The following is a 13,383-nucleotide window of genomic DNA, read 5'->3' as shown; positions in this document are numbered from 1 at the left end:
GTAGCCTGACAATGATGTCCCGGATGCCAAGGGCCTGGGTTAGAGGAAGAGAAAGTCAGAAACAGTAAAGCTCTGGGCCCGGGTGGAAGCAGCCGGCTCGCTTTACCACTCTGCTCTAGATGAGAGCAAGCCAAGCGTTTGGCATAGCCTGGTTAACACTGGAAACACCTCCAAGTCTTTCCAGCTCCCTGCTCATCAGCATTGCCACTGAATCCTGAAAAGCTAAGCAGAACTGCACCTGTGACATCAGGGTGAAGACTCATTTGCCCAAGGTGCAGTGGGGCCAGTGCTAAGGACACAACAGCTTTCATACCCCAGAACTCTGTGAGAAAGATGTAGGGGTTTTCCTTGTCCTCCACCTCCTTTGTAGCCCAGGCTGGCTGGGAATTCACCTGCCTCAGACTCTCAAAAGCTACCCTTCCCTCAACACACACCACCACCACCACCATTTTGGGTAGCCTTTCTTTTTTCTTTTTTCTTTTTCTTTCTTTCTTTCTTTCTTTCTTTTTTCTTTTCTTTTTTTTTTTTTTTCTTTTTTTTTTTTTTTTTTTTTTTTTAAGACAGGGTTTCTCTGTGTAGTCCTGGCTATCCTGGATTCGCTTTATAGACCAGGCTGGCCTTAAACTCACAGCAGTCCGCCTGCATCTACCTCCCTGAGTGCTGGGATTACACAGCACCAGGCTCGAATAGCCTTTCCACTGTTGCCGAGGCTGGTTTCAAACTCCTGTCCTGTGAGCCTCAGAAGCATCTGAAACTACAAACCACCATGCAGGTCTGGAGAACAGGAGAAAAGCTGCTTCCTGTGGCCAATCCAAGCAAACAAAAAAGCAGTCAGCAATTCTTTCAAATGCTCTTTCTTTCTTTCTTTCTTCCTTCCTTTCTTTAATATATATATATATATATTTTTTTTTTACAAGCTGGGTGGGGTGGCGCATGCCTTTAATCCCAGCACTCAGGAGGCAGAGACAGGTGGATCTCTGTGAGTTTGAGGCCAGCCTGGTCTACAAAGTGAGTCTAGGACAGCCACGACTACACAGAAGAAGAAGAAAAAAAAAAAAATAAAGAACATGGGAGATTTACATGTGTGATTTACATGACATTTATGGACCTCCAGGACCAGAGTGCTATTTGGGAGTGCTGTGAGAGGTCAAAGTACTTCCTGTCAGAACACTCCAGAAACTCAGCCCCAAGACTCTGGAGGAAGTGGTGGGGGTCTTTCGGACCCATTGTCTTAAGTGCTTGGAGAGTGGCTGAATCAGAAGTTGCTTTCATTACCTCCCCTTTTCTTCACAGGAAATGGAGTTGGGATAATCTGTGGATATGCTGTCCTTGGGAGTGCTGAGAAACAGATCCTCCATAAGAGCGTGAAGCCTTCAGCATGGGACAGTCTCTACAAGTCCCTAGGAAGGCAAGAGGGGGACCAGGCTGTCCAACTCCATCCTGCTAGGGGACTGCTGAAACACATTTGAAATTATGGTGTAGCTGAGCAACTAAAAACTAAATTGAGTTTCTCTACTGGGCAGCTAAACATGAGACAAAAATCGCAACAGTTACCAAACATAATAACTGTTATTAGCAGACCCTGTCAGTTCCAATAAAAGTTGGTCCTAAAAGCTTTTAAGACACAGGAAGTAACTGGAACACCCCTGGCTCCACGGCTGACCAAAACATGTTCCTGAACCAAGGGAGCCTTCCTAACCATAATGAGAGGCAAGTAGGTCTTCCAGTTTTAATGCCGGTCCAAGCAGCTAAAGGTCAAAGGTGAAGCTTGTTACAAACACCAGTGTGAGCAAAGATGGCACAAGAAAGCGCCAGTCCATGTTCCTAAGAAAATGCACCTCTCTTTTCCACATTACAACTAAAAGGAGACATAAGTCAAATTGTCTAAAAGAAAACAAAACAACAACAACAAAAACCCTCAAAGTTCTTTACAGGTGAGATCCATGCTTTCTGTGTTCTTGATTTTTTTTTTTGGGGGGGGGGGGAGGGTAAAATAAGCAATTGCAAATGTAAATTTAAAAATCACATTTATTTATGTTATGTGTGTGTGTGTGTGTATGTGTATGCTCACATGCCACATATGTAGCAGAAGACGGAGGACAATCTGCAGGCGTTCTCTCTCCTTCTAACATGTGGGTCCCAGGAATTGAATCCAAGTCTTCATGTTTAGTGGCAAGCACCTCACAAGCTTCCAAATATGGCTTTGTAAATTTTAATAGAAAAAAAAAAAAATGGTCTAGAAGTAGGTTTCAAAAAACATGCTGAGGGAATGGATAGCTTTACAAGATTAAAACCTTAAGGTTGAAGAGATGGCTCGGCAGTTAAGAGCACCAGCTGCTCTTCTAGGACCCGGGTTCAATTCCCAGCACCTACACGGCAGCTCACACCTGTCTGTAACTCCAGTTCCGGGGAATCTGACACCCTCACACAGATGATTGCACATACACGCAGGCAAAACACCAATGCACATAAAATAAAAATAAATAATTTTTAAAAAAGATTAAAAATTTAACAATAACAACCAGCCACATCCTCACTAGCCAGCTGGGCATGCCTCAGTTTCCTTACCTGTAAAAGGACATTATCACACATCACAGTATCACAACCTTTCTAACCCTGCCTGCTAATCAGCAGACACTCTGTATGCACTCTCTACTGCTCATGAAGCTTCCCTGTGACTCCTGGGGTCTGATCCTCAGTGGCTTGCTACTAAGTTCATTATCTGAGCTTCACATGGCAACTTGGAAAACCTTGCTCTCGAACAGCTGATGTCAAAGGTCAGTGTGGAGAGGGTGAGTATGAAGGGCTGAATTAAGTTCAGCACCACAGATCCAAAAATGGGTGTTTTGCTGGGACACCCACAGATCATTAGACACTGTTCCCACTTTAACATGAGGTGCCAAATAAGATAAAATAAATCTGAAGTCTTGATACACACACACACATACACCAAGCAAGCAAATCAATGCACTGGGCTTATTATTCAACCCACTCTACTAGAGACTTTTTATTTATTGAGTAAGTAATTTCTTAGATTCCTATTAAGTGCCCTGCTCAGAGGTAAGCTGGGCACAGCGCCTGCTTCTTGGAGCAATGAGGATTCACAGCTTTAGGAGACAAGTCAGATGTAAGAGGGATGTGGGTCCTAAGGACAAGGCAGGGAAGGGCCTGTGAAATGCCTACCTTGGATAGTAAAGAAAAAAGAAAGGGACACAGAGAAGACTGTGGTAAGAGAGGTGCCTGCAGGAAGTGCAATGCCGACCTCTAGATCCCTCCAGTAACAGTGCCTCTGTCCTGTCCCAGAGGCATCCTGCCAGCTAGCCTCCTTCAGCTGCTCTGAGGAACAGGACAACACCACAGGGGCTTCTAAGCCAGGCTCCACCTAGCTCCTCCTGCCTGCCTCTTTCTGACAGAGTTTTCTGACCAGAACCAAGAGCTCTGTTTGGTTAAGGGAACTACCAAGCCACGAAGACCTGCAAAGCCTGGGGATACAGCTCAGTTGGCAGAGTGCTTGCCCAGCAAGCAAAAAGCCTTCCTTTGGGTATGATCTCCAGCGCTGCGTAGACAAGACATGGCAGCGCGTTACAAGTTGGAGATCATCCTTGGTTACATACTGAGTATAAGGACCGCCTGGGCTGTAAGTAACCCTGTCTCAAAAACAAAGCAAAACAAAACCCGGGAAGAAAGAAAAAAAATTTTTTTCTTAAGAGTTTTGGTCCCTTGAGGAGCCTTTTTCTAGCCAATTTATAACCAACGACTCTGTCACTTATTCAGAGAGTTTGTGACAGACTGGAGTGCTGAATCATTCTTGTTTCTTTGGAATCTGTTAAGTCGCTCCAGGAACATGCAAGGAAGTGAGACTGATTTACACAAGGGCTGTGGTACCAACAAGACTAAAAAGCAAGCTGTTTCCTTGAGGGATGGTTTGTAGAAGGAAGAGGGGAACTTGATTTTAGGGACTAGAAACCTTTAGTACCCCAGCCTGCAAGGGAGGCCGGCCTGTCCCTCAGTCACACTCAGCACAAGGTGGGAACAAACACCGGATCTTCCTGGGAAAGAAAAGCCAACTGCTTGCCCCCCCCCCCCCTTTTTTCCTTCCATCTTAAAAAATCTCAATTTATGTGTCACAGCAAATTTACATAGCCCTGGCCACAAAGCCCCACCCGTTTCCCTATATAGCGACAGTGCCAACATTCCAAGCTAAGTTTCAAATAATTCCCACCTCACTGGCTGCCTTTCTATCAGAGAGGAAATTCCACAAAAGTTGTCTGGCATGGCGAAATCCTTATGAAAATACCCAGTAAGGTGACCTGCCCGTAAGTGAAAAGAGCTTCAAATCTCCATGAGAAAAGGAATTCAAGCCAGCATAAAGGGCCTTCAGAGACAGAGAACAGGAGCGCTGTGTAAACGCCCAGACCTTTCAATCAGCTAGCCCTGAACTGCTCAGGAGGCTGAACCCTGAATGGGCCTTCAGACCAGCTTCTCTGAGAGGAGAGAAGGCCACGGGCAATACAAGCTCAGCTTCAAGCACACAGCTTCCTTCCTGCAGGTGGCCAGCCTGCAGCCTGCTGGAAATAAATAAATAAATAAATAAAATAAAAATAAATGAACAGAAAGCCACTTGGTGGAACTACAGGCAACCTAAGCCAGAGCCATCAAGCAAATAAGAGACCATTGCCAGACCTGGGCAGAAAGAAAGGAACCCTGCACTCCCCAGAAAACAACCTCCTCCTGGTTAATATTTAAAGGTTGGCAGAAGGAAAGGATGAAGGTGAGGTCATTTCTGACAAGAGAACAGCTGGGCCAATGTCCACTGTCACCAATGCTCCCCTGACGCAGCCCTCTTGGCACATCCCCCACCTACCCCCCCCACACACACACCTCAGTCCACACTTGCTTTTGTGGCAGGCACTGTGAGTTCTCCAGATGCAGGACAGAAGCGACAAGGATGCCTCCTTCCTCACCTCTGGCTTCCTGGCCTCATAACACAAGGCCCACACAGTAGCCTCAAAGCAAACAAGCACTGGCTGTTCCCCAAAGGGAACCAAAGGCAAAGAAATCTAAAGAACCTGCAAAAAGCATCCTCCATGCGCAGTCAATGATCCCTGGAGCTGGAACAGGTGCGAGAGTTTTTGTGGTGTGTCAGGAAATTCTTTCTCTCCCTCCCTCCAATACCTGGGATTGAACCCAGCCAGGGCCTCACACATTCTAGATAAGCATTCTATCACTATTCTATATTTTTATGGACAACCCCCTTCCTCCTCCCCCTTTTTTTTCCACTTTCATTTTAAGACAGGATCCTAGTTAGCTGGCCAGCACAAGCTGGCCCTGGATTTGCAATCTCTTGACTCAGCCTCCTGAGCAGCTGAAGCTTGCTTGTGTCATCAAACAAGCCCAGCTTGTAGCAGAAAATCTTGGTGTTGCATTACTCAAGCACCAATGAGTGAAGTCTGAAGCGAAACAGAACAAGAAATAAACCAACCACCACCAACACCTAATCAAGAAGAAAAGTCCCTCCCACAACCTGTTTCTACAACAGACCCGTTGTACAGTTTACAGCCTGACTGATGTGAAAATACTGCCCGCTCACAGGTTAGGTCCGTCCAACATTTTGACACTGCGACAGGATGCAGTCATCCCTAAGGTTCATACTCCAGAACCGTGGAACTGGATTACAAAAGAGACAAAGACTCTGCACGTAATGTTTTAAGCCATCTTACAGTTTTGCACTGCATTCAGAGCTATGCTGGGGGACAAATGGCCCACTGGCTTCTCTAGTCAGTAAGACAGTCCCAGTGTGTACCGTACCTGTCTTACAAAGGGAGGTGGATTTCAGCCTTAGTTCCCCACCTATATAAAATGCAGATGCAACACTCAGAAGGTGGAGGCAGGAGGATCACAGACTTGAGAACAGTCTGCACTATGAAGTGAGACCCTATCTAATAAAATAAAATAAAATAAAATAAAATAAAAAAAAATAAAATAAAATAAAGCATCACTGGGTTTGCAATGAGGATCAGAAGCGATAGGAATCACAGACTGATGCTGAGCAGACAGAAGGCGTGTAAACACTTGATGTTACAGAAGAGGCCAAGCAGACACACCTCAACATCGAGCACCCAGACATCATCATCAAGAGGCAGAGCTGGGACCAAGAATAGCCAAGGAAACAGAACAATACTGCTGCTCCTGCCAAGCTTTCTACCTGAACTACACAGAAAAGTCAGGTACTGGTGGTGGGGGAGGGGAAGCAGGCAGCCAGCGTGACTGCAGTGCAGTTTCATCACCAGGATGGACTAAGTCAACAGCCAAGCTATATTTTCCCTTACAGTACAAAAGTATCTGGCCAGGGACATCATAGAGTACAGAAGACTGGCTGAAGGAAGATGAATGGCCGCAGTGGGTTGGTGGTAAACTCTGCCACTGAGACAATAGGCAAAGTAAAAGCCTTACCCAATTACTTTGCAACAGTTTGCAGAGGAGATATAACAGCTCTCATTTATCAAAGAAACACACTCAGGGCCAACGCTACAAGGTCCCTAGAACAAAGGCTACTGATAGGTGTATATTTACAATGTCAGCACCTAAGGCTGAGGCCATCCTGAGTCATCTGTCTCAAACAAAAAAACAAAAATACTGAATATGTAGGGGACTTACAGATAGCTCAGTTCCCCTTCCCCCAACCCCCCCCCATCTCCAATCATCACAACAAGTGACACAATAAAATAACCAGCAGCCCCCATCTTTACGTCCAATATAGCTACCGTCGCTTTACCATTTTGGCACCACAGCCTACAGAGAACCACCTGGTTTTCTAATCATCTTCCCCAGGAAATGCTCTCCTTAGGACATGCACTCAGTTTCTCATGAAAATGTTTTAAGACAGCCACCTAAGAGCTCTACCTCAAAGCCGCTGAAGAAATGCTATTGTCCATTATATGATAACCCTGATGCTACCCAGTGGTCACTGGCACATTCAGTTGGCAACTAGTTACAACAATAATGTCAAAGCTGATTTCTAGTAGAATGCCATTAATGAATGACCATTAATAATGAGCATATCAACATCATTGTGCTAGAATATTGTGTGTGACCCAGAGCAAGCTCAGATTTTCCACGTGGCTAAAGAGGACCTCAAATTTCTGATCTTCTGGCCTCTACTTCCCATGTGCTGGAATTACAGGTGTGTGCCACCGTGACAGATTCATTTAGTTCTGAGGTTCAAACTCCAGGCTCTGGACATCCTAGGCAAGAATTCTACCAACGGAGCTACAGCCCAGCCTAATCGAACATATTGCCCTCTGCCACCAGACCATGGCAATGATTGTTCTGCTTCATTCTGCAGATGGAGAAGCCAAAGCTTAGAAAAAACTAAAACACCAGGGCTGTTATGGCGCAGAGTGGGCATCACAATCCAAGCCCTGTAGCTTTGAGTCCACGCCTGGACCACCAGGCCTAGGACATGCTGATCCTATGTCTACAGAAAGTAAGATGCCCAGAACCCCTGGCCTTGGCCCAAAAGCTTGCATTCTGAGCATCCACTGCCCCAAAGTGCAAGGCAGCCACACTCCACCAAATTAGCAGCCCACTTGCTGATGCCTGCTCATGGGGCAGAACCTGGACCTGTGAGGGGCAGGGGGAGGGCAGGGGGCGGGGAAGGGAGTGCCTAAAGACATACTTGGCTCCAAATAAAAGCCCTCCTTCCCACAGACCCTCCAAGAACGAAGGCAGCCACTGGCTGGCATGCTGGCTCCACCACTGCTAGAGCTCAGCAGAGCCCCAGCTACCATCTGGAAGTGATTTGGCCCAGAGATTCCTGAACGGGGTGGGAGGTTGGAATGACAGGCGCCTGGAGCTCCTGTCCAGCTCAGAAACAAAGCTAGTGTGAATGGGCCCTGGAGGCAGCCAGAACATACCGGGGGTCATCCCCTTCCAAGGAGCAGACACCCTCTAGGCAGCTCCTCATTCTATTTTAGCAAGCAGGATGAACACCAGCCAGCTGCGCTGGCCTCCCCGAGCAGTACTGACTCTGAGCTTCATTTCAGTGTGCAAGCCCTTCCAAGGCCAGCTTGAGATTATCTCACGGCATCTTGTTCAGTTAACAAGCACTCATACAGCACTTATTATGTACCCTGAACTATTCCAGCCACTTAAAAAGATAGTTTTATTTAATTAGTTTGTTGAATGAGTGTTTTGCCTGCATACATGTGTGTGTGCCTCTCATGTGTCCCCAGTGCCTATGGAGTTCAGAAGAGGGCAGAGTATGTCTTGGAACTGCATTTACAGATGGTTATGAGCCACTGTGTGGGTGCTGGGAATTGAACTCAAGTCCTCTGCAAGAGCCACAAGTGCTCTTAACTACTGAGCCAACTCTCCAGCCCCTGTTCCAGCCACTTTTAAAACTTGTTTTATTACAAGTTATATAAACGACATGTAAAATTATCTTTGTAACAATCTTTTAAGGTGTATTTATTATTTCTATTTCAGCAATTAGACAACAACAGAGGCCTGGAAATTTTTAATAGGTACTTTGTAGCAAGTGAGAATTGAACCAAGACACCACCTTGCCTTTAACTTTGTATCTCACAGGGATGTGCTGCTGTCTTGTTGCAAATGGCCCTGAATTTGTCGGTTCAAACAAAGCATGAAGTTTCACTGCATAAGAATCCTCTGGGGTCTTAGGTTGCATGGTCCGAAAGAACACATGGGCTTTTGCTAGCTAGTTCAGGAAGACGCACAAATGGGAACCATCTATAGTACACCGGTTCTCTGGTGATGGGACCAAAGGGAGGAAGGCAAAGATGCTTGGCGGCATGATGATCCACCCAGGGACTCAGTCTTGGGACTTCGTACTCACAATGCCTAGCAGACCCTGTGCAGGTTAAGTTGAATAAACATGAGGACCAGCTGCATCTTGTAAAAAGGGGGGCAAATTCTTTGCTTTCTTTCTTTCTTTCTTTCTTTCTTTCTTTTTTGTTTTGTTTTGTTTTGTTTTTTCGAGACAGGGTTTCTCTGTGTAGCCTTGGCCATCCTGGACTCACTTTGTAGACCAGGCTGGCCTCGAACTCACAGCGATCCGCCTGCCTCTGCCTCCCGAGTGCTGGGATTAAAGGCGTGCGCCATCACACCCGGCCCTTTTCTAAAGGACCAAACCATGATATATTACCCAAATTTCTAGCAGCCTCCATTGTCGTTCTTGGGCTTGGAGACTTCCTTCCTTTCCAAAGTGAGCTGGGCTGCCCAAATTTGTGGAGAAAACAAGTAAATATAACTACCAACTCTTGACCAAAACCAAAAAGCTAAGTATGCTGAGCCTCCCTATGAACTTACAAGACAAGTAACGAAACAAAGCTTTCAATTTTGGAGTAGAGCCTAGGGCAGAACCAACTTCTGATGAACCACAAATGTGAGGAAATAAACAGCCAGGGTTGTCTCTCAGAAGTTGCTGGCAGGTATGCCAGTGTCCTCTGGCAGCTCTGACCACCTCATGTCCACAGCTGGTCTTACAAACACGATTCTAAAGGTTCCTACAATGTAAACTGTTGGGAGTCAGCCAAGCCATATGATGCCCTGAATTCATCCAATAACCCTCCCAGGTTGTACATAAAACATGAGCCCCTGGAGAACAGGAAAACTAGTCAAGTGCCACCAATCGAGACAGCAGCTATTATTCAACAGCTCCAACCATAAGAACACACACTGACTCCACTTTAACTCCCCTCCTCACAGCCCAGAGGATGAACCCTGTCACTCACCGAAGACCCCATCATCTTTATGCATCTGGGGCTAAGGTTCAAATTGTGGGTGGGTATCAAAATCACCACTTCAACACCCTGGAACTGCAAAATAGAGGCTACATCAAACCTTTTATGCAGAGAGGGAGATGGGAGGCGGTATTTTTTTTTTTTTTTTAATCTCTGACACTAGAAGGAAATTTACTCAAAATTCAAAATCAACAGCTTGGCAAACCTGCACTCTGGCCCCAGTGTACTGTCCAGCCACTTGTCATCTCCAGAACTTGGTTCGTTTTTGTTCCCTGTCTTTACGTAGGGACACTATATTAACAACAACGGCAGTAACAACAGCAACTGCTTTCTAAGTACCATGTGGCAGCCTAGGACAGAACCCAGCCCCTGACCCTTCTGGAAACTGCTAGAGAAGACCATTATCAAAAAGACATTAGCTGCTATCAAGTGATTACCCTGAATATTCAATGGGAGTAGTCAACAGAATTACAACACACTGTGGGTGGCCATATAAAAAGTGCTATGATGAGCACCAGACAATATAAAATGAACAGTGAATAAGTGAACTGAAGGCCAAGCTAGACAGGTCACTACTTAAAACATCCCTAGGCGTCGCAAGACGCCTTCGGCTCCATCTCTTCCTTCAGCAGTCTGGGCCCCTGGCAAGATAGACGGGTCTCCAGAGGCTGGAAAACCTGTTTGCTAAGAGATCTTTCTGGAAAGCAACGAGGGAGGAGTTGTATGTGGTCACACCCTCTAACCTAGGAATACCACTTTGGAGAATATGATCCATGAAATATTTTAAAGAGACAAATCAAGCAGTACAGTAACAAACCCATTATCAATCAGATACATGGAAGTTAACCTGCCTCAGCCGGTTCAAAGCTGGAAAAATCATGAGGATCAGTTAGGAAACGGTGAGGGAGGGACCTCCAGACCAGGCCAGAAGGAGACCCACAAGCTGTGGAGCGGTGCTGGACGCAGCTCAGCTGGTAAAACGAGGCCACCCTTCACTTTCCGGTGCTATGGTTTCTTTTTGAAGCGATTCTATGCCATGTTTAACACCTGGTTTAATTTAAATTTCTTTGTCGAGTTAATGAAATAAATATACAGTTTAAAACAGGGAATGAATGCAAGTTGAGCTCAGCCAGGCGGGCCTTGAGAATCATTCTTCGTAGGAAAGGAGAGTTCCGGGTTAAAGTCTGAGGTGCTCTCTCCTTGATACAAGAGATGGGCCTCCAGACCACAAAGCAACCCAGGCAGCTTCCCCCACTGAGAAGCCACACCTGGGAAGGAGAGCCTGCTGAGAGGGAGGCTACTGGTTGTAGCTGCCTGGACCCAGGAAGTAACAAGCTCCTCTACCTGCCAGCACAGGTGTGGAGAAAGTCCAAGGTGAGGCTGGGTGGAGGTTCATTCTAGAGGGAACCCCTTTCCACTGGAGAAAGTTCCAGAAGCCACACCCACCTTCCTTTCTTCCTGTCACTGGGGTCACTAATAATGGCCTTATTTCCTCAGGAAGAATCCCTAGCCCTCCATGGAGTGCACACATCCTCTGCATACACAAAAAAAATCTCTGCATGAATATATGCTATGTGTGCCCACACGAACGCCTACGGGGGCAAAGGAGCGAGCCCGGGCGCACACACTTTAACCCCCCATGGTTCCTACAGTCACAAACCACATCCTCAAGGGCTCTGTTCCCTCTTTAGAAGCCTGAACTACTCCAGACCTTAATTCTCGAAGCCAGGACAGTAGGAAAGAAGCCGGACTCAAACTCCTTCTCTCAGGAAGACCAGGGAAAAGGGATGGGGCACTGCTTTAGCCCTTAGCTGGACCACACTTACAGTGACCCTGGACAAGCCAATAGCCCTCTAAAAGTCCCCTCTTCTGTAAAGTGGGCCTAAGGAGATCTCAGCCCACCAGACGTTGAGTATTGAGCTAACTTAGAAGGCTGGGGCCGCCCAGCGAGTGCTAGTTAGGCCCTCTTCTACAGACATTAATTATTATCACCACTAAATTATTTCAACTCGAGGGAACCCTCCAGCCCTGAGCCAGAGTTGAGAAACGAGGACATTGCCTTTCCAACATCAGGGCCCACACCCATTCCGGCGTTGGAAGGGGAGGGGAGGGTCCCAGGTCCTAGTCTCCACCTAGGTGAAGAGCCAGAGAACGGTCGCGTCTCAGGTCTCCACGCCCAGACTCCTAGCCAACGCCCTTTCAGCCCAGGAGGATCACTCTGGTCTAGGCGCACCTGGCAAGCGTGAAGTAGGAATTTGGTAAGGGTCCAAGGGCTTTGCTCTCAGGGTCAGCAGACGCTTTTCCCAGCAACCCCTGGAGCACCCCCGCAACCAAAGCTCCAGCTGTGAATGGAAGGTCTAAGTGTTTAACCCATCCGCAACACTGGCGACACCGCCAAGCACACCGTGGCGAGCAATCACGCCAGGTCCCAGGCCACAGATGGCACCGCAGAAAAGGCCTAGATTTCTAGGTCCTCAACCCAGGGACACCTCCTCCTCCCCTCGACGCCTACATCCAGCCCCAGGAAGCGACCCCCGGTGGGGCGCGCTGCCGGATACCCCGATTTCTGCAAATGTCGGGGTCTGGCCACAACACTCACCAATGGACACGAGCTTGATGCTCTCGTGGTCCAGGAACTCCAGCGCCACCGACACATTTTCCAGCTTCATCTGTCGGAAGGTGGGCCGCTGGTGGTACTTGTGGTGCATGCGCTTCTGGCTGAGCACCTCGAGCAGCGCGATGAGCCGGAGTCCGTCGCTCAGGTCGGTCTGCAGGTTCCCGATGCGTTTGTTCACACACTTGAGGTGTTCATTGCACCAGCGGGTGAACGTGTTCTGTTGAATCTTCTTCCACGGCGCGTCCTCCGCCAGGTCTTTCTCGGTCACCGGCATCCTGGAGGCGGAGAGTGCGCGGAGGCAACAAGCACCAGGGACTCGGGGAATAGGAAAACGAGGCAAATGCAAGGGGGGCTCGAACTCGCTGCTACCTTAGCCGCAACAGGAGCTGCTCTGCCCTCGTCCGCCCCCGAGCGCGCAAGTAGCCTGGCCTGGCGCCTGCGCGCGACGCCGCCCCGCCCCCGAGACTCCGCCCCTTTCCGACCTTATAGAAGCGAATTCCTTAGCTACGTTCGCCCTCTACAGCCCAAAGCCTGCACTACCCTGGTGAGTCTCACTAACCTGATGTGATAGGCTTCTAGAAGAAAGTAACCTGGGAAAGGCCCAGAATGAGGGCACATAAGGAGGCAGGGGACTAGACGAAATGGCCATCCATCTGTAGTCTCGGTGAGAGGCAGGTGCATTTCTCAGAGCGGGCAAGCCAATGATTAATTGGACACATTGATTTTCTTATATCAAGGAACTCAGCCTAAAGGTCACACATCTGAGCAGCAGTAGTGAAAATGAACTGTGTTGGTTATATTTTGCTGGAGTAACAAATTACCAAGACTTGGTGTCAAAAAAAATCTCACAAAAGAGCCCGGTGTGGTGGCACACTCCTTTAATCTCAAGACTCAGGAGGCAGAGGCAGGTGGATCCCTGTGAGTTCGAGGCCAGCCTGGTCTACAAAGTGAGTGAGTCCAGGACAGCCAGGGATAAACACAGAGAAACCCTGTCTCGGAAAA

At 47.7% G+C, this 13,383-nt stretch overlaps 1 protein-coding gene across 3 annotated transcripts in view; it reads right to left on the bottom strand.

Moving 5' to 3' along the window:
- The window catches only part of Flnb (filamin B), a 130,815-nt gene extending 118,001 nt beyond the window's left edge, over positions 1-12,814 (bottom strand). For all 3 annotated transcript variants that reach the window (XM_051172872.1, XM_051172880.1, XM_051172889.1), the window contains exon 1: positions 12,364-12,814. In XM_051172872.1, coding sequence (XP_051028829.1) covers positions 12,364-12,655 — 292 coding nt within the window. In that variant the 5' untranslated portion in view covers positions 12,656-12,814. The remainder of the gene's footprint in view (positions 1-12,363) is intronic.
- Positions 12,815-13,383: the final 569 nt, after the last annotated feature.

This window comes from Acomys russatus, chromosome 3 (genome assembly GCF_903995435.1).
Source record: "Acomys russatus chromosome 3, mAcoRus1.1, whole genome shotgun sequence".
Classification (NCBI taxonomy): domain Eukaryota; kingdom Metazoa; phylum Chordata; class Mammalia; order Rodentia; family Muridae; genus Acomys; species Acomys russatus.
This window is presented reverse-complemented; position numbering and strand designations above follow the sequence as displayed.